This window comes from Mustela nigripes, chromosome 12 (assembly GCF_022355385.1).
Source record: "Mustela nigripes isolate SB6536 chromosome 12, MUSNIG.SB6536, whole genome shotgun sequence".
NCBI lineage: Eukaryota > Metazoa > Chordata > Mammalia > Carnivora > Mustelidae > Mustela > Mustela nigripes.
In genome coordinates, this window is record NC_081568.1 from 87317557 (window position 1) to 87343805 (window position 26249).

Sequence of the window (26249 nt, forward strand, 5' to 3'; positions counted from 1 at the left end):
TTGCTGATCTTCTGTGGGAGGGGCCTGTTGTAGTGATTCTCAAATGTCCTTGCCCGAGGCAGAATTGCGCTGCCCTTGCCAGGGCCAGGCTAAGTAATCTGCTTGGGTTCCTTCTAGGGAGCTTTTGTTCCCTGTCCGCTTTCCATATTGCTTGAAGGATGGGAATGAAAATGGCGGCCTCCCAATCTCGGTCCCCACTCCTGAGTGCGCTCAGAGAAAGGCGCTCAATCCCTCCTGTCTCCCTGGTCTCCGGCTGCACTTGGGCACACCCGGCCTGTGACTGATCATTTCTGTCCCTGGACACAGCCCCATTTGGAGTCTCCAAACCTAGCAGCTTCCTGCCTCCAGAGAAGGAAGGTGAGTCTTCCTGCATCTGCCACTTGTGGAGTCCCTGCTCAAATAGCAGTGGTCTAACTATGCTGCGGATCATGGTTTAAGTTAACCCCAAGCTGAGAGCTCACTCCTCGGCTCCGTCTCTGTAGTCTGTTTCCCCACTCTGATACTTGGGAGCTCTGCTACACTCAGATACCCTTAATCCTCTGCCACCCCTTGGGACCTGAGACCACACTGTCCCGGTGAGGGCTCCACCCCCGCTTCTAAAAGTTCTAATTTTGTTCTCTGCAGCTCCACTACTTGCCAGGAGCCGGCACCTCCCCCCACAGCCCCTGCAGTCTTTCTGTCTCTTTGGATTCATTTCTCCACACGTCCTACCTTTCAGAAAGTGGTCATTTTCTGTTTCTAGAATTGCTCCTCTTCTTCTCTTTGATCTCCTATTGGGCTTATAGGTGTTCCGAATGGTTAGGTAACTATCTAACTGAACTCCTGCAACCTGATGTCATCTCAGTCTCCTATTCCTCTGCTATCTTGGCTCCTCTATTCATTTATTTACTTTTTAAAGCATCTTACTTACATTGATTATTTGTGAGGTTTAAAACATCGTGAGCAAGAATGAGTTAAAAATGATTTTCCCTTTTAATTAAAAAGGAATCAATAACATCATGGTGATGTATAATTTCTTCCTAAGTGAACACAAGACAATCAATAGCATTTCTTGATACAGATGCTGCACGAAATTGAAATCAAAGCCAATCCTAACATAGTCAGTTAGACAAAGGTAACATGGCTCAGGCCAGAAAAACCTCCTGCTTGACTGGGAATGGTCCTAGAAATAACTAGGATTAGACATCCTTGTAGGATGTCTTGTAGGGATGTCTAATCCTAGTTATTTCTTCTTGGGGCCTCAGGGCCTTTGAGACTCCTCTATATTTCAGTATGGGGAGGTGATTATGTTACATATTCCTTGACATTCACTGGTGGCCCTTTTGGCTTCTATGAACTATATTCTGCCTTTTAAAGTCTTTTTAATATCAACTCTTAATCCCAGATTCACATGTAAATGAAGAAGGTTTCCCTCTTTCACTGTTTCCCCAATAAGGGCCAGAATATTTTGGGGGGTTCTGGGTGGCTCAGTCAGTTAAACCTCTGCCTTGGGCTCAGGTCATGATTTTAGGGTTTTGGTAATGAGCCTCACATCTGCTTCTCCCTTTCCATCTGCCCTTTACCCCTGCTTCTGCTCTCTCTCTCTCTCAAATAAAGTGCTTTAAAAAAAAAAAAAAAAACAACTAACTAATAACTTTTAGGTAATCGATTGATTTTAAGGGTTTGATTGTTGTTAAATTACACACATCCCTGGAAATTGGCAAATTTTAAATAATTAGACATTCATATTTCAGTAAAATAGCAAGTTAAAAAGCAGCAAACTTTACTTTATAGTCCCCTGATACTTTGTGGTTAAGACTACCAGCCATCTCCCAATACCTGTTCTTCCTTTCTTTTGTGATGAAATACCTGATTTTCAACTAGGCAAATGTTCACCCAGAATGGGGGTCACATTTCTCAGCCTTTGCCTTGCAATTAGGTATGATCACAAGATTAAGTTCTAGGCATGATGATCTAAGAGCCCTGGTGTATTTAATGGAATGGGGGAATGCCTGTCATCCTCCTTCTTGCTGGGTACAATGTGGATGTGAGAACTGGAGCTTCAGCAGTCATCTGGTGACCTTGAGAATGAAACTCATAGATGGTGGTTTGATTTTAAACAAAGCTGAAGCGCTCTTGCTTCGACTTTAGGGAGATAATCAGCTCTAGTCCACTTTTGTTTGTTTAGTTAATCCCTGGATAGTTCGTTTGTTCTTCCTTCCTTTCTTTCTTTTTTTTAATTCCCCCTACCCACTTAAATATACCCAACTAAAATATGAAAAACAGTATGGAATTAAGTTCCCCAAAACTTTTGCAACTCTTGTTTTTTTCACAACTCGATTTTCATGGATTCTCTCACAAATAAAAGACATACTAGGAAACTGAGAAAGATTTCATTTTTAGAAAATGTTAAGAAGGCATGAACTTCTCAAAGAATAGTAAATCTAACACATCATTTGGAACATTTAAATATGTTCTATGATAACAGACTCTGAATTCTGAGAATTTTAGAAAGTAGTAATAGTATAAATATTACAGGAAATTCTTCTGAAGAATGTAGCTGTACATATTTTTATTATTAAATTCCAAATAAGTATATAAGTGTCATTATTTTTTTGGCACTCTCTTTGGCAAAAATATACAGAGCTGTACCCTTAATCTTTTAAAAAAAGTAAAGAAGTCTTAACTTCTAATTAGTGCTTCAATGAAACATAGTGATACTAGGTTCCCTTTACCTTTTGTTATTAATTTAAGTGAAATTGCTCTAACCATCACATAACTTCAACTATGCAAGGAACATTTTAAATTTTATTTTCTGAGAAGTTGTAAAAACTATTTACCTAGGCCATATCATATTCCTTTCTCAGTGACCACAAAATTAGCAAACAGATCTTAGATTTATTAAGAAAAACAGAATACAAAAACAAAACCAAATAAAACTAAAGTTAATGAGGTATTTTGAACCCAGGAGGCTCCCAGTATATCGTTGTTGCATTATGAGTCAGTCTGTGAAATTTTTGAACATTTCTTACATACAAATTCTTTTAAGGTAGTCTTTCTCGAATGGAAATTGCTGGAGTATTTGTTTAAAATGCTAATTCCTGGACTTCTCATCACAAATAGTGAATCAGAGTCCCTATGCATATCTTGAGAATATGAATTTTAAATACCTAACCCCAAGAGATTTTAAAGCACATTTGAGTTTCAGAACCTCTGTTCCATTGTTTTGTGTAATGCAAAGAAGTTTCAAGCTGATTCAGATTATTATTCGCATGCCTCTGAGCCAATATCAGGTTGATTCTTTTTCCATTCTGCCTCCAATAATAATCGTTTGTTTTTCTTTTTTCCTTTATTTTATATATCTTTTTTAATATATCTTTTTTATAGAATATTTTTATATCTTTTATATATCTTTTTATAGATATATATTTTTATATATCTTTTTTATTTTTTTTAATTTCTTTTCAGCATAACAAAATTCATTGTTTTTGCACCACACCCAGTGCTCCATGCAATACGTGCCCTCCTAATACCCTCCACCTGGCTCCCCCAACCTCCCACCCCCTCCCCCGCCCCTTCAAAACCCTCAGATTGTTTTTCAGAGTCCATAGTCTCTCATGGTTCACCTCCCCTTCCAATTTCCCTCAACTCTGGACCTCATGCAAAAGGCAGGAATCATTACTGGACTGATTAACTCTTAAAGGGAGAGGGGTGTCCCTAGATAGGTACAGAGAACATGGATGGCATACATCTGAGTCAAATTAGGGCGAAAATAAGTATGACAAAAGTAAGGTTAGATTTCAAAACCATTTTTGAACTCATCCGGAATGAGTACCTCTATAACGCAAGGAATAACTGCATTAAAGAAAGAACAGGATAACTTAATAGAGGTCTCCTATCTCATTCTGTGACGGTGCTTCTAGGCTCTGGTGATGAATGTGTTCATTTTATGTGACTTGCTTTGGGTAAATAACCCAGTGCCCTATCAGCTCTCCAGCCCTCGGCCAGCAGCGCTTGTGTGTGCGCTCTAATGACGGTAGAAGGTGCTTGGGGGAGGGCCTCGGGGAGGGGCCGCCCAGCGCAATCGCGCCCCTGGCACTTGCTAAGAGATTCTCAGCCTTTTCTCCGCAGCTGGCACTTGAAGACTCCACGCTTTCCCTCCAGAGGAAAGAAGCCATCTATCTAAATCAGCTGTTCTCTCCACGTCCCTCGTTTCTCTCTCCGCCAGCCGCCACCCCCACCCTTTCCATTGTGTTGTGCGTTTAGCTCTGCTTCCTGTGTAAGACCCTAACCTCATTTGTAGGAGAGGGCGTTACTGAGAATTTCGGATCCTCGAGTTGCAATGGAGCTGTACGGAAAGGTGAGCCGAAAGGAGTTCCTCCTGCATGCTCTGCGCGAAATGTCGCTTTGACGGACTTTGGGGTGTGTGTGTGTGTGTGTGAGCGCGCGCGCGTGCCTTGTCAATGCAATTGTGCAAGTGAACTACTTTCTTTATGTGTGTGCTATTCATCATCTTTCTTACCCGTGTTTGTTGAGTGAGATTGTAAAACCGCCCCACTCTGCTTATAGATATATGTAAACTTTCCCGTTTCGGGATAAGGAGGTGTAGGGCGGAGAGTCCCAGAACGCAGCTCCGGTTTTTCTTGTATCGGGAATTAGCACAAGGTAGTGCGTTTCCTAACCAGAAAATCACAGTCTAGCCACGAAGTCTGTGAGTAGAAAGGGAAAATTCCCCGCTGATACGAGCTGGAGTCACTTTCTCCTGAGCCTCGTAAAGAAATTGGCTAGGAAGCTCCGAGCGGTCACAACCAGGAGCTATTCCAAGGGAGGCGAAGGGAGGCTCCGCGGCCAAGTCTGACTGGAGGAGCAGCCTCTTTAAATGCTTGCTTGCCGGGAGTTGTAGTTCAAAGCTCGCGGATTTGCGAGAAAAGCTCCGCGCGTTAAGACTACAAGTCCCAGGAGCGCGCGGGGACTCCCGGCCAGTACGCGTGTGCGGCGCCAAGGAGGGGACAGCTCCGGTGCTGATGTTGGAGCCGGCTAGTGAACCCCAAGAGTGCAGAGTGTGGAACGTGGAGCGCGCGGGCTGTGCATGCTTGACCCAGCGCCCTCGCCAGCGCTGTCTTAACCAGAGAGAAAGGACATTTTGAGAACAATGAGACACGAAGCTCCCATGCAGGTGGGTCTATACAGAAAGTATGGCTTCAGGAGGAATTGAGACAGATGCTTTCTTCTCTCTCCAAGCACAAATTGTGCTCGACCGCAGGGAAGGTCTAGGTTCTGACTCGGTCTTGGGGACACCGTTGGGTTCCTCTGTGCTCTGCGGGGCTGTGATTGGGTTGTCTTGAGGAATAGAAGTATTTAATATCTTCCCAGGCTCCGCAGGGAGGATGTGAATGTCCGTCTAAAATGTAAACCTGAGCAAACAAAAGTCAGGGGAACAGGCGGTCTGGTATTGCCATTGATCTTCCCTCCTGGCTGGCCTGGTTTGTGATCCCGGTGCAAATGCAATGATTTCAGGTTTGGGATTGCGAGCTCTCTATAGGAGTCGGGATGGAGCGAATTCCACTTGGTTAAGGGCGCCTTAAGAAAGGCTAAGACAATGTTAGGGTCCCCAAAGTCTCTTGTCTTCAATTAGGGTCCTAGTAGTACTATGGGGGAGAATAATAAACACATGCCAAAGGCACGGCAGCCTTTAATCTCTATCCACAAAACTAGTTTACTCTGCGTTTTGGAGACCCCCCCTCTGAGGTATCCTGAATGGTGTGCCCATTTGTTGTACGTTCCGATTCCCCATTCAGTTAGGTTTGGTTACTTCGACGTTGGTGGAAAGATGCCTCTGCCTAAGCATGTTGCTTAGGCAGATTTTGTTTTTAAGTAAAAATGAGTGGTGCTTTCTTCTTTGTATGCACAGTTAGTGCGAACATCAACCTGTGTTCATTAATCTAGCAGAGTGATCCTGTTGCCTAACAGAGGCACTTTATGAATGGGGCTGAGAAGAGAATGGAATACACCATTTGGAACATGTCTCTCTTGAGAACCCACCTCTGCTGCCAAATCTAACAATATAAATATTTGTTTTTAATACTTGCTTAAACGCTTCCCAGTTGTTTTTTTCACAAATCAAAGACTTTAAACATATGCTGGTTTACTTTTAATTTATTTTATAGGTTATGTGATTTAACAGTGATATTCAGTGGAAAAAAATCTGTAGAGTTTAATTGTTTGTTGAGGGATTATATAACGGAAGCCCTCAAATTACATTGTGAGTTATTGAAAATATGATTTGTTCTAAAAAACAGTGGTCCCATTGTGTATCTTCTAATATCTCTGTTTGTGACTTAGCTTTTCATTACAGACCTGATGTGAAAGGAACCTGGACAGACAATAAAGGTACAGGCTGTTGTAATCAAGATATATTGGCTTATGATAATTTTCCATTACTGGGGGTACTGCCAGGAACCAACTGGCTAAATTAATCATATTTGATTATAAGTAAACATTGACAGTAGACTTTACAAGTAGATTGTTAGTATTTAAAGTCAACCTCATATACGCACTGAAGTCTATCAAAATAGAATACTAAAAAAACTATGCTGCATCTGAATTTTTATTTTCTTAGAAGAGTTGCTTAGAATGTTCACAAGGCCATTAAAATGTAATAGACTGTATGAAATTAATGCCTTAGGAAGAATTTAAATCATTTCATATTAACTAGGTAGTAGGTACTATAATTCTCTATTTTATTCAGAACTTCAATGAATTATTGTAAAAATAGGTAATAAATTTAGTTTATTTGTGGATAAAGCTATTTTTATATTTGTATTATATTTTATTCATTGGGCTAGATTTTTGAAACTTAAAAATTAAATGTCCAAATAATATAATGAATTCTATGTATAATTTAAGAATCAAAGACTTTTTTCTGTGGTATATTTAATTAAAACACATTCACTGATTCCATTTAACAAGTAAATTTTTGCTATGATGACTCTCTATCAGGTTTTCAGATATATTATTATTCAGGGCTTCAAATATATACAATGATAGGAAGAATAAAAACTATAACCATGCTTTTATTTTCTTTAAGTGGCAAGTAATGTCTCAGTACCTATACTTCTGGAATATAATCATTTATTCCAGGTGACTTTGATACATGAAAATGCAGGAAGATAAGTAGTTGACATTTCTTTTTTATTTTCCTTTTTTTTTAAAGACTGAACCACATTATCATTTGAGATATATGCCTCCAAATTTTTTATGTAGTTTCTGAAAAATGAGTCACAAGCAAATCCTCATTTTATAGTTCATTTATCCTAAGAAATTCTTTTCCCCATTTAAAAATATTTAGTCCATTTGTTGATGTGAAACAAAACAAGCTCTTTAATTGCTGGCTTCTTTATTTATTTTCTTATTTCAAAGGAATGTTTAAAAATTATGTAATTTTTAAAAAAAGCATTTGATGCGCTTATATATATAGCTTAGTGGTCTGTTCAAGGTATATGTCTTTGATATATGAATATTTTCTGAAGAATATTTCTCTGAATTGAAGCAAAATGAGGGATAATAATTGTTTTTTTATAGTAACTATTAAAATAATACGTAATAATACTCTTTGATGTCTATATTTCCTTTGTGACTAAATAACTAGGAATAGCATTTGGTAAGTGTTCCAAATAATGGGTTAGAATTTTAATGTAGGAGATGGTCATTTTGTGTTTTCTCATTCATTGAGTCCATAAATCCTGAAGGCCAAATGAAATGGGGACTAGCAGTGCTCATGACTTGAGGGCAAAACTCTGATGAACAAATTGTCATTTGACTCAAGAGCCAGAAATGAACAAATTCTAGTTTATCTAGTGCTTTGTCTGTGCCAAGCACCATTCCTTACATTCAGATCTCATTGTGTGTGTGCGTTTGTGAGAGAAAGATAGCTAGAGAGAGAGACACACACACACAGAGAGAGAGAGAGAGAGAGAGAGAGAGAGAGTGTAAAACACAAAATAATCCTAGAGGTCACCATTACTCTAATTACAGTAAGGTACTGGAGCTTATTAAGATTAAATAACTTTTCCGACATGACAGAATCAAAATCTGCCAGATTTCTGTCTAGAAAGTCCGGGTTCTTTCTTCTGTTATTGTGTTCCTCAAGAAGACACACAGAGGTGATGTAAAGAACAAGGGCCCTATTGATAGAGTTCGCTTTCTGTCTCTGGAATTTCAATTTCTTGCAGATATACTTATTTTCTTGCAGGACCAAAGTGGGATCCATTGTCTCTCATTAAATGCTGGTCTTTAGTGTTGTTATCTATAAAGCTTTTGGGTCATCTCATAAATGTAAAGCCTTCGAACTATTTAGGAAATTAAAACAAACAAAAAAACATTTACCCTAAGCATGAAGCAGAGTGGGGAAAAAAAAAAAAAAAAGGTTGCTTGACTAAAAATGAGGAGGATTGAAGAAAGAATATAGATGTATGCTAAAGATGAAGTTGAGGTAAAAGCTATAATAGATATTAAATATAGTCATGCTTTATACAAAAGCAACTCACAAAGGATTATAATCTAAATATCACTGTTTCATTTGGCTATGAAATGACATGGCATTCTGACCAAATCTAACCTTGGGATGATCCTTTTATCTTTATAAGAAATGAAAATTTAGTCTTCACCCCTTACAGAAACAGAGAAAACTCCTAGTTGACATAAAGACTTTCTGACTCTATTTAAACAAATTCTGGAAGCGTTTGTCTTTCTTCTGTAAAAGAAAGTGGAGTATAGAAAGGGGCATTAACTGAAAAGTAAAAATAAAACTTCATGATCTAAGAATCATTTTCCTTTTCCACTTTTTCAGTCTAAGAAGTTGTAGATTTATTGCATGGTGTAATCACAGTTTTGCTTTGCCACTCTAAGCTCATAGTGGAACTGAAAAATCCCTTTCCTGGCCATCGTATTCCAAAATATATATATATTTTTATGTGTAGGAATGGGTTTTCCTAGGACTGGTGATACACAAAAGAGACCCAACCTAACAGTTGTGTTACCTCAAAAGTGTATAGGTAAAGGATTATCCAAACATTTTCTTCTTCTTTTTTTAATTCATTAATTGGTTTCAGAGGATCTACAAGAACAATCTTAGTAGGTAACCATGACATGTGAAGATGAAATCTTTTAGATTTACTTGGAATTAGGTAGATTTCAGAATTTTTTCATTTATTTACAGTTTTTAGATATTAATGTACATTGAAGTATGCAAATTTTAAGTGAACAATTTTGTGATTTTTGATACATAGATATACCTGTGTAACACACACTATTATAAAGATATAAAACATTTCCAACCAACCCCAGAAGTTCTTTCATTCATATTTTTTTTCTAGTTAATTCCTTGACTTAAAGTCTTGACTCTTTTTTAATCATAAAGCAGCTTGATTTATTCTAGAGCTTTATGTAGTTCTGTGAAACGTACAATAAAACATTAGTAGAATATGCACTATCTACTCTTGAGTCTTTCTTATTTTGCTTAGGATATGGGATTAATCTATGTTGTCGCATGTATCAATAATCATTCCTTTTTATTGATGCATACTATACTTTTGTATTAATCTACCATACTTCCATACTTGTAAAATCCATTCCCCAGTTGGTGGATTTTAAAAGGTAATTTCCAATTTGGTCCTGTTATTGTTAAGGCTATAAGCAGTATCATATTGGTCTTTTGTAATATGCTTTCATTTCTCCTGGATAAATACCTAGAAGTAAAATTGTTGGGGTAAAGGGCAAGTGTATGTTTAACTGTAAAAAAGTCAAATGGTAGTACTTCTTACTAGCAATGTATGAATGAGTGTTCCAGTAGCTTTACAATCCTCAGCATATGGTGTCAGTTGTCTTTTTAATTTTGGTCATTTTAATGGGTATTTTGTGGTATCTCACTGTGATTTGAATTTGCATTTTCCTGATGTCCAGTAATTTTGGCACATTTCCATGTGTTTACTGGTCATTTATATAACTACTTTTATTAAAGTTTTCTTTAACGATTTGTTCTTATGGAAGGTTGTTTTATTGTATACTTGTAGTCCTTTATATAAATTTGAAGCTAGTTCTTTGTCCTATCTATCTATCTATATGTCTATACATATATATATATACATATGCATATATCTAATGTGTTAATGTATTAATATAAATGTATATATTTAAAAATATTTTGTTATTCTATAGCTTGAATACTCATATTCTTAATAGTGTCTTGATGAATTTTTTAAAATTTGGATGAAATCTAGGTTATTCATTATAGATGGACTCTCTATATATATCTGGACTATACACTTCCTTTGATTTGTTTGTTATGACTATGTTCTAAGACCTTGCTACATTTATTTATTTCTAGTGGGTTTTTTAGATTGCTTAAGAATTTCTACAGAAACAGTAGTATCATTTGCAAATAAAAGCAGTTTACTTCTTCCTTTCCAGTAACTTCCTTTCTCCCCCCCCCCCCATCTTATTCCACAGAGTAGGATGTCCAGTACAATGTTGAGTAAAAATGAGGAGTAGACATCATTATCTTGTTCTCACTCTTAGGGGGAAAGCCTTACATCTTTCACCATTTAGTAGGAACTTAGCTGTAGTAGTTTTGTTGTTTTTGCTGTTGTTGTTATGGGTATGATACCCTTTTTATACTGAGAAAGTTTGTTTTGATTGCTAATTTGCTGAGAGTATTTGTTTTTAGCATTCAATGCATGTTGAATTTTGTCAAATATTTTTCCTGCATCTGTTGTGGTAATTGCATAATGAGTTTCCTGTATTTTGTTGCTTTTATTTATTTATTTATTTATTTAATGGCTGTCTTGTTTATTAACATCCCCAGCTATCCCCCTGACCTTCCACCCTTCCTCTTTGTGCACCTCCTTCCACTACTGCCTAAACCCTTGGAGTTGGAAATACATTTTAGAGGGTCCTGTTTTTTTATTATTATTTTTTTTAGCTTAAAAAAATTTTTTTTTAAATTAATATATAATGTATTATTTGCCCCAGGGGCACAGGTCTGTGAATCATCAGGCTTACACACTTCACAGCACTCACCATAGTACATACCCTTCCCAATGTCCATAACCCAACCCCCTTCTCCATACCCTCCTTTCCCCGGCAACCCTCAGTTTGTTTTGTGAGATTAAGAGTCTCTTATGGTTTGTCTCCCTCCCAATCCCATTATATTGATTTATTTTTTAGTTAATCTGGCATTCCTTAGATAAACCTCAATTAGCTATGATGTATTGTTTTTTCTGCGTATCATTGGATTCAGTTTGATCATATTTCTTTGAGGATTTTTGCATTTAAATTCATGATGGATATTGGTATATGATTTTCTTGTAATGTTTTTATGATATTACAATATTGGAGTTATGCAGGCCTTTTAAAGCAAACTGAAAATTGTTCTTTTCACTACAGTTTTCTAAATGATTTTGGTGTCTGAGATTGGTATATTTGGGTTCATAAAGTATTTGATAGACTTCATAAATGGAACCATTGGAACCTGGAGTTTACTTTGTGGAAAAAAATTTTAAACAACTTCAGTTATCAAAATATATACAATATCTCTATCATTCAACTATTTATTTTTTCTATCTATCTATCTATCTATCTATGCATTTGTTGATCGATCTGTCATCTATAATTTATCTTCCTTTATTATACTGTGGTATGCAGAATAGCTCCCTCCCTCCTCCAAGGATATCTATGGCTTAATCCTTGAAACAATCCCTGGAATAAATTATATTACATAACAAAAGGGATTTTGTGGATGTAGTGAATGTTACATACTTTAAAATAGGGAAGTTAATTTGGATTATTCGGTTGGTTCAATCTAATCACATGAGTTGTTAAGAGCAGAGAAGTTTCTCTGGCTGCAGTCAGAGAGATGTGGAAGAAGGGAAAGTCAAAGATTTTGAAGCATGAGACTTGTTGGCCCAAAGAAGTCAATACATCAAGAAAATAGACATCTTAGTCCTACAACCACAAGCAAGTGAGTTCTACCAACAAACTGAATGAGCTTAGAGGTAGAATTTTCCTCAGAGCCTCCAGGTAAGAACCAATCCAGCCAACACATTGATTTTGGCATTGTAAGGCCTAGCACAGTGAGCAGTATACCCAGCTGAGTCACACTGTGTCCAGACTTCTGACTCAAATAGTTATTTGGTGCTGTAAATATCTGTTTTAGCAGCAGTAGAAAAAGTAATTATGCACATATATGTTTTCTATTTCATCTTGGGTCAGTTTTGTTAAATTTTATTTGTTGCCTAATTTTTCAAATTTACTGACAAAGTTATTCAAAATATTTTATTATTTTTTAATTTTTCCAAGATCTATAAGGATATCTCCTCTTTAATTTGTATTTTTGACAATTTGAGTTCTCCCCCTTTCTCTTTCTTCATATGTTACTAGATGTTTATCAATGCCATTATTATCCTCAAATAACCTTTTTTAACCTTTGCCTTTGTAAACATTTTTGTTGCTTATTTTGTATTTTACTGATTTGGGCTGTTTATTTGTTTATATAAATTTTTAAAAAGATTTTTAAAAAAATTTATTCATTTGAGACAGAGAGATACAGAGAGAGAGAGAGACCACGAGCAGGGGGAGAGGCAGAGAGAAAGGATGAAGCAGGCTCCCTGCTGAGCAGGGACCCTGATGCAGGACTCAATTCCAGGACCCTGGGATCATGACCTGAGCTAAAAGCAGGCACTTAATGACTAAATCAGGTGTCCCAGATTTAGGCTTTTTAAAAATAACTGTGTTACTTATACTGTAGTAGGATCTTTTCTTTATCAGTATCCTTAGAGTAGAAATTTAGATCCCTGAGTTTAAATAACCATGTAAAATAATAAAGCTCCATCTAAGTACTACTTTAGCTGACACTCATAAATTTCTGAGTGTAGTATTTGCATTGTATTTTATTTCCAATTCTTTGCTCCTTTCTTTGTGATGTTTACCTTAATCCATGGGTTTAGGTATGTTGTTATTTTCCAAATATCTGCTTATTTTCCAGATATTTTATTGATACTGATGTCTAAGTAATGTCTTTTGCAACCAGAGAATATACTGTTTAAGATTTCAATCTTTTGAAAATTTTGGACTTGTTTTTAATGCCAGAATGTGGTCTAACTTTATGAACACTCTATGTACATTCTGCATGTGGCATGTGAGACACAATCATTGATGAAGTCAATTAAATCATGGTATTGTATAGTGTTGCTAAAATCATACATAGTCCTACTGATTTTTGGTCTAATTGGTCTAATTACTCTATCAATTACTGAGGAAAAAACCTCCAATTATGATTTTTAATTTATATATTTCTCCTTTTAGTTATTTCAGTTTTTACTTCATATTTTTGAACTTCCTCTTATGAGATATACACACTTTGTAACTGTGTCTTCAAAAAATTTTTCCTTTTTTTTATTGTGAAATATTCCTTTATATCTCTGGTAATGGTTCCTTGTCTTAATGTGATTTTAACCTGATATTAATATACTCTTGCTTCCTTACCAGTGTGAGATACATATTTATATACATATATATATATGTGTATATATATATATATATATATATATATATATATTCATACTTTCACTTTTAATTTCTATGTGTCTGTCTTCATGTTTTATAGTTATTGGTATGGTTGGTTTTAAAGTTACCTTTTTGCTATTTGTTTTTTATTTATTAAATGTGGATTTTTGTTTCTCTGTTTCTTCTTTTTTTGTCTTATTTTGCTTAATTACTTAATTACTTAATTCTTAAGAGAGAAGAGAAATTAAGGAGTCGACCCAGGATGTGATCTATTTTGGACAATATTCCATGTTCCATGTGCACTAGAGAAGAATGTGAATTCTGTTGCTTTGGGATGGAATGTTCTGAATATATTTGTGATGTCTATCTAGCCCAGTGTGTCATTTAAGGCCTTTATTTCCTTGTTGATCTTTTACTTGGGTGATCTGACCACTGCAGTGAGGGGGATATGTTAGAGTCCCCTACTATTATTGTATTATTGTCAATGTGTTTCTTTGATTTTGTTATTATTTGGCTTATATAGTTAGCTGCTCCCATGTTAGGGGCATAGATATTTAAAATCGTTAGATCTTCTTGTTGGACAGACCCTTTCAGTATGATATAGTGTCCTTCCTCATCTCTTCTTATAGTCTTTGGCTTAAAATCTAATTTATCTGATGTAAGATTGCTACCCCAGCTTTCTTTTGATGTCCATTATCATAGTAAATTGTTTTCCACCCCCTCACTTTAAATCAGGAAGTGTCTTCGGGTCTAAAAGGAGTTTCCTGTAGACATATGCCGGTGTCTTTTGATTGGGGGATTTAGCCCATTTACATTCAGGGTAACTATTGAAAGATAGGAGTTTAGTGCCATTGTATTGCCTGTAAGGTGACTGTTACTATATATTGTCTCTGTTCCTTTTTGGTCTATGTTACTTTTAGGCTCTCTCTTTGCTTAGAGGACCCCTTTCAATATTTCCTGTAGGTTTGGTTTGGTGTTTGCAGATTCTTTTAGTTTTTGTTTGTGCTGGAAGCTTTTAGTCTCTCCTTCTATTTTCAATGATAACCTAGCTGGATATAGTATTCTTGGCTGCATAATGTTCTCATTTAGTGCTCTGAATATATCATGCTAGTTCTTTCTGGCCAGCCAGGTCTCTATGGATAAGTCTGGGCCAATCTAATATTTCTGCCATTATATGTTACAGATTTCTTGTCCTGAGCTGCTTTCAGGATTTCTCTTTGTTGCTAATACTTGTAAATTTTAGTGGACCTATTTTTATTGATTTTTTTTTAATTTTTTAATTTTTTATAAACATATATTTTTATCCCCAGGGGTACAGTTCTGTGAATCACCAGGTTTACACACTTCACAGCACTCACCAAAGCACATACCCTCCCCAGTGTCCATAAACCCACTCCCCTTCTCCCAACCCCCCTCCCCCCCAGCAACCCTCAGTTTGTTTTGTGAGATTAAGAGTCACTTATGGTTTGTCTCCCTCCCAATCCCATCTTGTTTCATTGATTCTTCTCCTACCCACTTAAGCCCCCATGTTGCATCACCACTTCCTCATATCAGGGAGATCATATGATAGTTGTCTTTCTCTGCTTGACTTATTTCGCTAAGCATGATACGCTCTAGTTCCATCCATGTTGTCGCAAATGGCAAGATTTCATTTCTTTTGATGGCTGCATAGTATTCCATTGTGATTTTTTGAGGGAGATTCTCTGTGCCTCCTGGATTTTGATGCTTGTTCCCTTTGTCATATTAGGGAGATTCTCAACTATAATTTGCTCCAGTGTACCTTCTACATCTTTCTCCTTTTTCTGGGATACCAGTTATTGTTTTTTTTTTTTTTTTTTGTCTTATGGTATCACTTATATCTCAAATTCTTCCCACATGGTCCAGTAGTTGTTTGACTCTCTTTTGCTCAACTTCTTTATTTTCTGTCATTTGGTCTTCTATATCACTAATTCTCTCTTCTGCCTCATTTTTCCTAGCAGTAAGAGCCTCCATTTTTTATTGCACCTCAATAATAGATTTATTGATTTAAATTTGGTTAGATTTTTGTTCCTTCATTCCTCCAGAAAGGGCCTTTATTTCTCCAGACAAGGTTTCTCTAATAATCTTCCATGCATTTTTTGAGCCCAGCTAGCATCTTGATAATCATCATTCTGAACTCTAATTCTGACATATTACCAATGTCCATATTGATTGTGTCCCTAGCCATCAATACTGCCTCTTGTGTTTTGTTTTGCTTTTTTGTTTGTTTTTGGTTTTTTTTTTTTTGTGCTGAGTTTTTCCACCTTGTTATTTTATCCAGATAACAATATATGATCGAGAGAATAAAATACTGAAAGAGTGACAAAGACCTCAGAAAAGTATACTCTAACCAAATCAGAAGAGATCCAAAACCAGGGGGAGAATAAAGGGGGTAAAAAAAAACTATCTATTTATATATCTATCTGTCTATATATATATATTTATTATACCAGTGAATAGAACGGGGCCACCCACTTGATTTTGGGTATAGTGTGGTCTCTTAGAAGAAACTATTTTCCAAAATTTTAATGAAAGGGGTGCCTGGGTGGCTCAGTGGGTTAAGCCGCTGCCTTCGGCTCAGGCCATGATCTCAGGGTCCTGGGATCGAGTCCCATATTGGGCTCTCTGCTCGGCAGGGAGCCTGCTTCCCTCTCTCTCTCTCTCTGCCTACCTCTCCATCTACTTGTGATTTCTCTCTGTCAAATAAATAAATAAAATCTTTTAAAAAAAAGCAAAATTTTAATGAAAGAACAATTTATATATATACAAAAATATGGGTAAACATGATGAAGGGATGGAATATGACTAAAGATGAAAATTTTTAAAAGATTCAAAAAAAGGAATTGATAACATAAGTTGGTTTGGAAAAAAAAAAAAAAAAGAAAGAAAGAGGAGAGAATGTGATCAGGCTGGAGACTAGAACAAAGCTATGTGTTAGATTTCGGTTATGTTTTGTCCTATTAGAAGAAATTTTATCCAAAGTTTAAAAAAAAAAGAAAACCCTATATGTATTAAAAAAAGAAAAAGGTTAAATACAATAAAACGATAAAATATGGGTATAACAATGAAAATATTAAAAGATTTTTTAAAAAAAGACATTGTTAAGATAAGATAGTTAAAAATGTTAAAAGAGGAAATAAGAAAAGTTAAAAAAATAGAATAAGAAAAAAATTTTTAAAAATTAACTTTGCAATACTACAGGATCATGGGAAAAAGCCATGAATTCTATGCATTGCTTTCTCCTAGTTCTGGTGTTCTGCAGTTCTTGTTGATTGCTGAAGTTGGTCTTGGCTGGATGTTCTTGCTGATCCTCTCTGGGGGGGACCTGTTCCAGTGATTCTCAAATGTCTTTGCCCAAGGCAGAATTGCACTGCCCTTGCCATGGGCCAGGCTAAGTAATCTGCTTGGGTTCACTTTCAGGAGCTATTGTACCTTGAATGCTTTCTGTGGCTTTGGAGGTTGGGAATGAAAATGGTGGCCTTCCAGTCTCAGGCCCAGAGGAGCTGAGAGCTCGGGACCCTACTCTTCAGCGCACACTTAGAGAAAAGCAGTCAATCCCTCCTATCTCCCTGGTCTCCAGCTACACTCTGTGCTTCCCTGGCCGGTGGTCAAGCATCTCTATCTCTGGCACTGGCCTCGTTTGGAGTCTCCAAACCTAGCAGATTCCTGCTGCCTACTCCTGCGCTGCTCCTCCCAGAGAAGGAAAGAGGGGCTCTCTGGATCTGACCCTTGTGGGGGTCCAAGCTGGAAGAACAGTGGCATGATTGTGCCTCAGATCATGGTTTAAGGTAACTCTGAGCTGAGAGCCCCTCTTCAGCTCTGTCTCTATAGCCGGCTTCTCCATTCTGGTACCTGGCAGCTCTGCCACATTCAGACACCCCCAGTCTTTCTTTGACCCATGGGACCTAAGACCTTACTGTCTATGTGACGGCTCCACCCCCACTTAGCCTCTGGAGCAATGTCCCTCAGTGGAGCAGACTTCTGAACCTTCTGATTTTGTGCTCTACTGCTCCACCACTTGCCAAGAGCCGGCCCCTCCCCCACGGTCTATCTTCCCGTTGCTTCCCATTCATTTCTCTGCAAGTCCCACCTTCCAGAAAATGGCTGATTTTCTGTTTCTAGAATTGCTGTTCTTCTCTTCTATCTCCTGTTGAGTTTGGAACAGTTTGATAACTATCTAGCTGAATTCCTAGGACCTAATGAGATTTCAGTCTGCTACTCCTCTGCCATCTTGCTTCCTCCTCCTGTTTTGCCTACATTTTTGAATGATAGTTTTGCTGCATATTAAACATTTAGTTGCTCCCCCCCCCCCTTTCAGCATTTTAGGTTATTTCATTGTCTGCTGATCTCCATCATGATGTGAAGTCAGCTGTTCTTTATATTGTTGGACCCTTCTTTGGTATTTGTCCCTTTTTCTGTTTTCTATTCAACTTTGAATTTGAACAGTTTGTCTGTAAGGTGCCTAGATGTATTTTTCTTTATATTTAGTTAGTGTAGTGGTTGAGTGAGGTTCTAATAGATGTAGGTTCATGTTTTTCACCAAATTTGAAAAATATTTATGTATTATATCTTCAAATATTTTCCCATCCCATTATTGACTCCTTTTTCTATCAGAGGCTCTAATTGCATCTCTGTTAGTTTTCAGATACTGTTCAAAAATCAGTGAGGTTCTATTAATTTTTTTTCTTTCTCTTAAATAGTGTAGTTCCTGTTGATTTATCTCAAGGTCATGGACTCTTCTGCCACCTGTGACTTTTGTTAAGCCCACTGAAGTACTCTTCATTTCAGTTAACTTACTTTTCCTAGGTTTAATGTTGGCTTCTTTTACAATACAAACATGTTGTCAAGAAAGAATGCACATAAGCCCTTGGGATGAGGTGTTTGAGTACTGGAAGGGTTTAATAGGATTTATTTCTGGTATTGTGCAGAAACCAAGAAAACACTGTGAGCTTCTCATAGAAACAGTGAGTTAGAAATGTAAATAATAGTATTAGTGATTTGATTATTCCATGTAGATTTCTGGGAAATAAATTATGTTTACATTTTAATTTCTATCATTGTATTTTTATTCTTTATTGCCTTTGCCATGCTACATTTTTTTCTTTGTGTTTGAAAATAAAATTGTGGGCTTTATGACACTTTCAAAAATTTGAACAAAGTGTAAAGTTGTAAAAATAAGATCATTTTAAGAGTTGCTTTATTTTGCCAACCAATATATTCCTATCATCTTCAACTCTGTAGAAACAAAATGCCTTTTCAAACACCAACATGTTTCTGATTGGTTTGAAGCATTATGTCAGTTTTATTGGAGTCATGAAATATTTTTCTGTCTACTAAATGATGAAACCATAAGGGTGAATGCTCTAGATCTTCAGTTGTTCAGGGAATGGTAGAAGATATGGTTATGGTTCCCTGAAATACTCTCCAATAAGCTGATTGAATTGGATCCAGTATTAGGAATTTTGATCCAACAAGCCTTTAAGAGTCTTATTTTGTGCCTACTTGACCCCCTGACTGAGAAAAACCTGGCACCATTATCACTTTGCTTCTACATGGTCAGCTTTTATGGTGTGGGAACCCAAATCATAATGTAATTTTAAGATGTAAGGCATTGAGCCTCTCATTGTTAGTCTGCCTGCTTTCAGTTTACTTTACCCATCAAGGGTGTTGTTAGTCTTTCAGTGGCTCAGATGCATCTCTGAGTCTCATCTACTTGAGAAACTTGCAAGCCAATGTTGATAATTTCTGTTTCAATGGCCATAGCTTTAGGAGCCTTATAGGGCTTGGAGAAAGAATTTATGTACCAATTAACACAATGGTGTTGTGGTGGTTGCAATGAAAGATGGGTTTTCTTTTGAATGTTGTAATTCACCAAGCACTTGTTTGAGTGGTAGAACTGATGAAAAGAGACAACAGGAATAGTAGCAATAGCTTTTGAAAGAAAAGCTGGGATGATTGTGACTACCAAAACTGCTCTGTAAGTCATTCTAATTGGTGGACCTGCACAGTATAGAAACACAAGTGCATAAACTAATAACCCACCTAGTTTCTCAAGAATGGTTCGGATGGGGAAAAAAAAAAAAAAGAATGGTTCAAATAGTCCCTTTGTGTCATAAGTGCATGGACAATAAGCTATATATGCCCCTATATGTGACCTACCTTGATGAGTGATAATAAAGGATTTGGAAGAAATCTTTATAGCAGATCTCTGCAGGTATTTTTCAAGGGCTTAAGCCTTTAAAATAACTTTTAATGTTTTTCATGTTTAATATTTTTTAAATGTTTAATGTTTTAAAAATTTTTAGTGATAAAAATTCCTTAGGTAATACATATATTAATATTAAGATCTAGGCTTTTTTCCCCCCAGTGGGAATGTTTAGAGTATTTTACTAAGTATTTTTAAGAGAGGCTTTTCACTATACCACAGAGTACTGGGTTTATCTATTCTGTTTAGTTTTTATTTTCTTCTCAGGAAGAGATATTCTTACAAGAAATATTCTTTATTTTGTAGTTTTAGCTTGGACACTGGCCTCCTGTATCTGTCAGGTGCTTTCTTGTGGAATGAGGGGAAGTAAAGTCCAAATGTATGTTATTTTTAAAAATGACTGATTGAGACAATCAAGGCCAACTCTCACAGAGCTGAGCAGAATAGAGCCACATGTGCTCTGAAAACATGATTATTGCTTCTTACAATGCCGTGCTTGCTCATACTCTGATGGAAATTCACAGTGAGTTATATCACTGGCCCTTAGAAAGTTCTAGATCTTACCATAGCTAAAATAATTAACACATTTTCCAGAAATCAGCTTATCTGAGCAGGCTGGGCATTCTAGAGTATAGACTTCTTTGCAGAGTCAATATTATGGTGATGAGATCTCTTGTCACTCTTGGCAGAAGGGATGTCTGGTGAAGAGTGCTAGGATCCCATTTTCCACACCCTGGGGTTCTTAGCTGAAATGTCAGATTACTCAGTCTCCCCTTACATGTATCCCTGATACCTTGACAATGTACACCTGCCCTGGCTTCCATGTGGACATTTGCTAATTCAGTGAATTCTAAACCTAAATGGTCAAAAGAATCACATGGGATGCTGAAAAATTGTAGATGCCTGGGCCCGCATTGGATATTTTAATTCTGCAGAATTCAGGTACAGTTCCCTAGTTTTGGGACTCTCAGATCTAATGTATCCTATGAGAATTTAGTTTTGTATTCCTGAATAAAAATGGGTTTTCAGCCATTCCCCCGGTTTGCACGCCCTGGTCAGTGTGACAAACAATCTTAGCTTTCTGATTCTAGCACTGAAAGTCCTGTAGTGTCACATGAAATCCCTCAGTCTCAGGAAAACGGGGGTACACCACGTAATCAAGACACCTGGCACGGGACTGGAAGAGATTATGCTAAGTGAGTTTGGTCAAGCAGAGAGAGTCAGTTATCTTATGGTTTTACCTACTTGTGGAGCATAGAATAACATGGAGGACATTGGGAGAGGAGAAGTGAGTTGGGGGGAATTAGAGGGGAAGATGAACCATGAGAAACTATGGACTCTGAGAAACAAACTGAGGGTTTTGGAGGGGATGGGCGTGGGGGGTTGTGTGAGCCTGGTGGTGGGTATTATGGAGGGTACGTATTGCATGGAGCACTGGGTATGGTGCATAAACAATGAATGCTGGAACACTGAAAAGAAATAAAATAAAATGAAAAAAAAATCAACCATTAAAAAAAAAAAAAAGACATCTGGCATCTCTAATCCCAAGGCCATTTCAGGTTTTGTAGGTTAAGAGTTACTATATGGACATGAGATTCCTTTTTTTCCGGTCATTCACTTCCAAATCCCAAACTTTTCTTGCTTTTTCTTTTTTGCTTCTCTTTTTTAATATGGAATTTCCCTTTAGTGAAAAACCCTTGCCGTTGTTTTAGAAGGTTTTGGAGAAAGGATGGAGATAACCAGAATGTATGCATATTATTTTTATGTATGTGTATTTATCTATGTTTATATATACATATGAAAGCCTCTTAGTGAGTTCTCACTTTGAAATAATGATATTGTGGACTTTTAAAAATCTGTTATTATTGGGGGCACCTGGGTGGCTCAGTGGGTTAAAGCCTCTGCCTTCAGCTCATGTCATGATCTCAAGGGTCCTGGGATCGAGCCCTGTATCAGGCTCTCTGCTTGGCAGGGAGCCTGCTTCCCCCCACACCCCTCTCTCTACCTGCCTTTCTGCCTACTTGTGATCTCTCTCTGTCAAATAAATAAATAAAATCTTTAAAAATATATATTATTATTGAAGTACAATTGATATATAATATTGCGAAAGTTTAAAGTATATAACATATTGATTTGATACATTCATGTATGGTAATATAATTACCTCTGTGGAGTTAGCTAACACCTCTATCAGGTAATAAAATTGTCATTTCTTTTATGTGGTGGTAACAATTAAGATCTAGTGTCTTGGCAACCTAGAAGTGTATAATACAGTATTGGTGTTATGATAGTATTGTTGACTTTGATGATTTACCAGATTTACTATCAGAAATTAGGTTGAACTTCACCTAAAGCCAATGCTAAGGCAACACAAGGGAGTTTCCCACAATTCCTTTGCATTCCTGGTGCTTCCTTTCTCATGCTTATCTTACCATTGTATTACTTGAATTCTGCTCCTTTATTAGTTCATACCTGAAACTGGGCTCTCACCCTGTTTCTACAAAAGCCCATTCACGCCCAAGTTTCATGAGTTTAGTAACTCCCTAGAAGTTATTGGGTGGCCCCAATATCACAGGATGGGTCATGTCACAGAGCATATGGCCATTGACCACATTCCCTTCCCCACAGCCTCTCTAGACCACAGAACACTTTGATCTGCACACAGGGAGGCAAAGGTATTTTGTGGTATTTTGATAAGTGCTCTTTGTTCCATGTCATAATATTTGTAATGAAAGAATAAGGAGTTTATCTCAATAATTATGAAACTCTACAGAGTGGAAGTGTTGGGCTTCAAACCTCTTGCCTCTAAGGTTAGGAAATGAGAGGAAGCATATTCTATAAAATTGACCATTTCTATTTTCAGAGGGTAGCGCCAATGTTAGTTGGAAAATCAAGTGAATGGCTTTAATCAAGGATCTAGCACATGCCAAAATTTTAACTTTTCATGATCTTACTACAATTCCTGTTTTACAGGCAAGGAAATTATAGCTTAGCAAAGTTGAAAAAATAAAAAAATATCAAAACACTTGCAAGTAGCACATCTGGGATTCCTTCTCAGACAACCTGACCATAGAGTATGTGCTCTTTACCCTTATTCACATCACACCAAGAATATAGAATTTTCTTTTTCACAGATGCATCTACCTGTACATAATTTCAGAACTGCTGGAAAATAAGTGGAATCTTGTTTTCTAATCTTTCTTTATGCTGTGATTTATAAGGCATAGATTACTAGTAGTTAGGGTGCTCATCAGCATCACAGGACTACACTAATGACCCTCTGGCTTCAGCATTCATGAAGATGTGCAGGCACTACTGGGACCAGGGCTCTGCTACTTTGCCGCTGTCAGGATTACATCCTACCCGTCTGGAGAGCTCTCCCAGCCAGCCATGTGGTTCCCTTCCCAGAAAACCTTGTTTACACTCTTCTCTCTGTGGCCTAGGCATCCCCTGATTAAGATTTGAAATCACTTGATGCATTTCCCTACTTCCAATACATATGTCCCATCCTCACTTTCATCCTTCCAGTTTCAAAGAACTGCATGTCCTTTTCTGGATGATTTATCCATCTTTGTTCATCTTCTCATTGACCCTCAGGCTGTTATCACTAGTAGTGCTGAGAATGTAGTACATTTAGAATGACTTCTTTTTGTTTTTCTCATGAGATCCACAAAATAGCTTAATGTCATTTAGATTCTTAAGTGCCCAGAGGCTTCCCTAGAAGTAATTTGCTTTTCCTGTTTATTCTGAAAAACAAATGTCAAAAATTCTGAAATAATCTGTGATTGCATGTGTTAGTCCGATGGTCCTAGTTAGTAGGGCTTCTGGGGAAACTAGGATTAAAATTAAAACTGGCATATCGGTTAAATCCAGGATTTGTTCACCTGCTGTTGAACCAAAGCACACCTAATGGGACAGCACAATGGATTCTCAGTGCACCAAGTCCCAGGGGTTAAGGTCTGCTTTAAGTTCGCCAAATTCTTTGATGACAAGTTGTAGAGGTCTCATCTATAGATTTATATATATATTCAGTGGGGTAAAACTGATTAGCATTTTGATCAGAGCCTAAATGAATATGCAAAATGCATCCTGATCAAATTTGGAGTGGCATAAATCTGGAAGGGATAGCCAGTGTTTTGATGAAAGGACATAAAGTTATCAGATCAAAATTGAATTATAAATCAAAACAAACAAGAGGAAATGTAACAGGGTACGTATAAAGGTTGGCATTTCCATTAAAGAAAATCAATTACCCAAGTATGGAATGGGAATAAGGAAGATCTATGTTTATTACAGTTAATGTGAAAAATGTCCTGAGCATTTAAAAGACTTAAGTGAGCTATGATAAAATATAATAGTCTCACTTTATTCTGCACTGTTGTATCTGGAATATTGTGACAAATTTTGGGAGCCACACATGGGACTTTAACATCTGGAGAGATGTCAGCTAATCTAGCAGGATGTGGGGGATTTTTCCAACATGACTTCTTGGGGAAAAGGGGAAGGCAGTTGGGATCATCCAAGAGAGAGAAAGTGTATGGGGCTGTGATTTGTTCCTTCAGTCACCTGGAGCTCTCTCAGATGGGAGAGGAATCAACTGTCTTGATTTATAAGGCAGAATCTAGAACACGTGGGCAGAAGCTATAGGGAGGAGATTTTAACTTTACTCTAAGAAAGAAATTGATAACAATTGCAGTTCAGCAGTGGATTATGGTGCTTCACAATCTCGTAAACTTTTTGTCACTCTGTGTGACGGGCTTGGCTATAATACTAACCTGAGATCCTGAGATGCCAGCAGAAGGGACTCTTGGAATGAGTAGAAAGTTGGACTACCTTGTAAATGCTTTCCAATTCCTTGATTTTTTTAATTAATTCAAGATTAATGCAATTTAAAGAGTCATCTTTTTTTAAAGAGTTATCTTTTATATATATTTTATGATATCTGATTTACTTTCTGGGAGGTTACTTCATGTGTACTCACATTTCAAATATCAGCTGTATTTTTCCATGAAAACTATGAGAATGTTCAGATGACTTAGTATTTAGAAGTATCAGTAAATTGACATAGTGAAGACAAGTGTCTTTGACATTCATATGCTGTCAGACCACTTCATTTCTGTTTTCAGTAAGATTAGGGATTTTTTTTCTCAATCCTCTGGGCCAGGTTGTATTTCATTATTCTGAATTTTAATGAAAGACGTCTGCATTCCCAATGCACATTTTATTGGCTCTTTGTGAATCTTACTGGGTATATAAATCAAGAAATAGTAAAAAAAAAAAAAAATAGCACCTTCTTTGCTGCCAACATTGCAAGATGTATCAGCCCTTGAAATTAAATGTTTTCAATTTCTCATACCAGAGAAAACCCCAATATGGTTTTCTCCATCTAAATCTCTGTAATTATAGTCAAAAAGTCTATATATTGATGAAGTTGACATTGCTACAGGTTTTAGAATCTACTTTTGGAATAGGACTTGAAATTGATAGCAGCTGTAGGTCATGTTTTCTTGTTGATGCGTCCTGGAGAGCCACAGGACTCAGCTGGATACCACCTTATAGTGATGGGATGCAGTATATGGTATGTTATCGGGCTGAGTATGGGCAGCTCTAGAAAAGTTGTAGTGTCTATTTTCTGACTGTGGCTTAGCTGAACATTCTTAACCCAGGACCTAGGATCTGGGCTGGTTCATGTAAAAGATCTTATTTGCAGGTCTGGCTGAACTTAGCACTTTCAGAAGGGAGCAGGGTTGTTGTAATTGGTGAAAGGACTATGTCTGCAGGAATGGGGTGGTCACATGAAACAGTTTCCTGACTGTTCTGGGGCTTCAGAAGTCATCAGAGGAAGACATCGTTGTTCAAACATACAGTCCAGAGTTATAATCCTGTTTTTGTCCTTGGCTGGCTGCTTGTGTTGGGCGAGGTTTACTTTAGCCAGTAGATGCCTGAGCCAGAAAGGAAAATCACAATATCTGCCTGTTGTAGTGGCCCAGTTTCACTCGTCAACACTCATTCCAAGTTGTAATTATTGAAGACATCAGTGTGGTTACATGGACTTAAAAAAACAAATGCGTAAGCTGATATTTAATAAGTGTGAAATGCATTCAAAATTTGTATTAACCTTAAATTTAATAATATATACAGATTTTCTGTTTATCCTTATTCTTACGTTCCTATACATATAATTGTGTTCTCTTACCGGCACTAAGTATTTGTAGAAAGAGAATATGTTATCTCACCATCTCCTTTTTCTCCTTTCCCTTAATTGTGTATAAACACAATGCATGTGACTTCAACAACTGATGTCTTAGATGAGGTTGAGTACTACTTACTGTTTCAAGCATTCTACTATCTACTAACTTCTGAGGCTTCCCTCTTGACCACCTTCCCCAGAAGAAAGATAATTATTAAACAGATTTTATTGGAAGTGCAAAAAAGACTATCTGCCTAGCCTAGCACTGCCCAATAGAACTTTCTGCAGTTATGCCAA

At 37.0% G+C, this 26249-nt stretch overlaps 1 protein-coding gene across 2 annotated transcripts in view; it reads left to right on the plus strand.

Annotated features, from left to right (window-relative positions):
* The first annotated feature begins 3993 nt into the window (after positions 1-3993).
* Positions 3994-26249, plus strand: part of RAB3C (RAB3C, member RAS oncogene family) — a 291590-nt gene continuing 269334 nt past the window's right edge. The window contains exon 1 of one of the 2 annotated variants that reach the window (XM_059417913.1): positions 3994-4339. In XM_059417913.1, the coding sequence (XP_059273896.1) occupies positions 4322-4339 (18 nt within the window). In that variant the 5' untranslated portion in view covers positions 3994-4321. Of the gene's footprint in view, positions 4340-4961; positions 5156-26249 lie in introns of those variants that run through there. The other variant, XM_059417912.1, reaches the window with a different exon arrangement.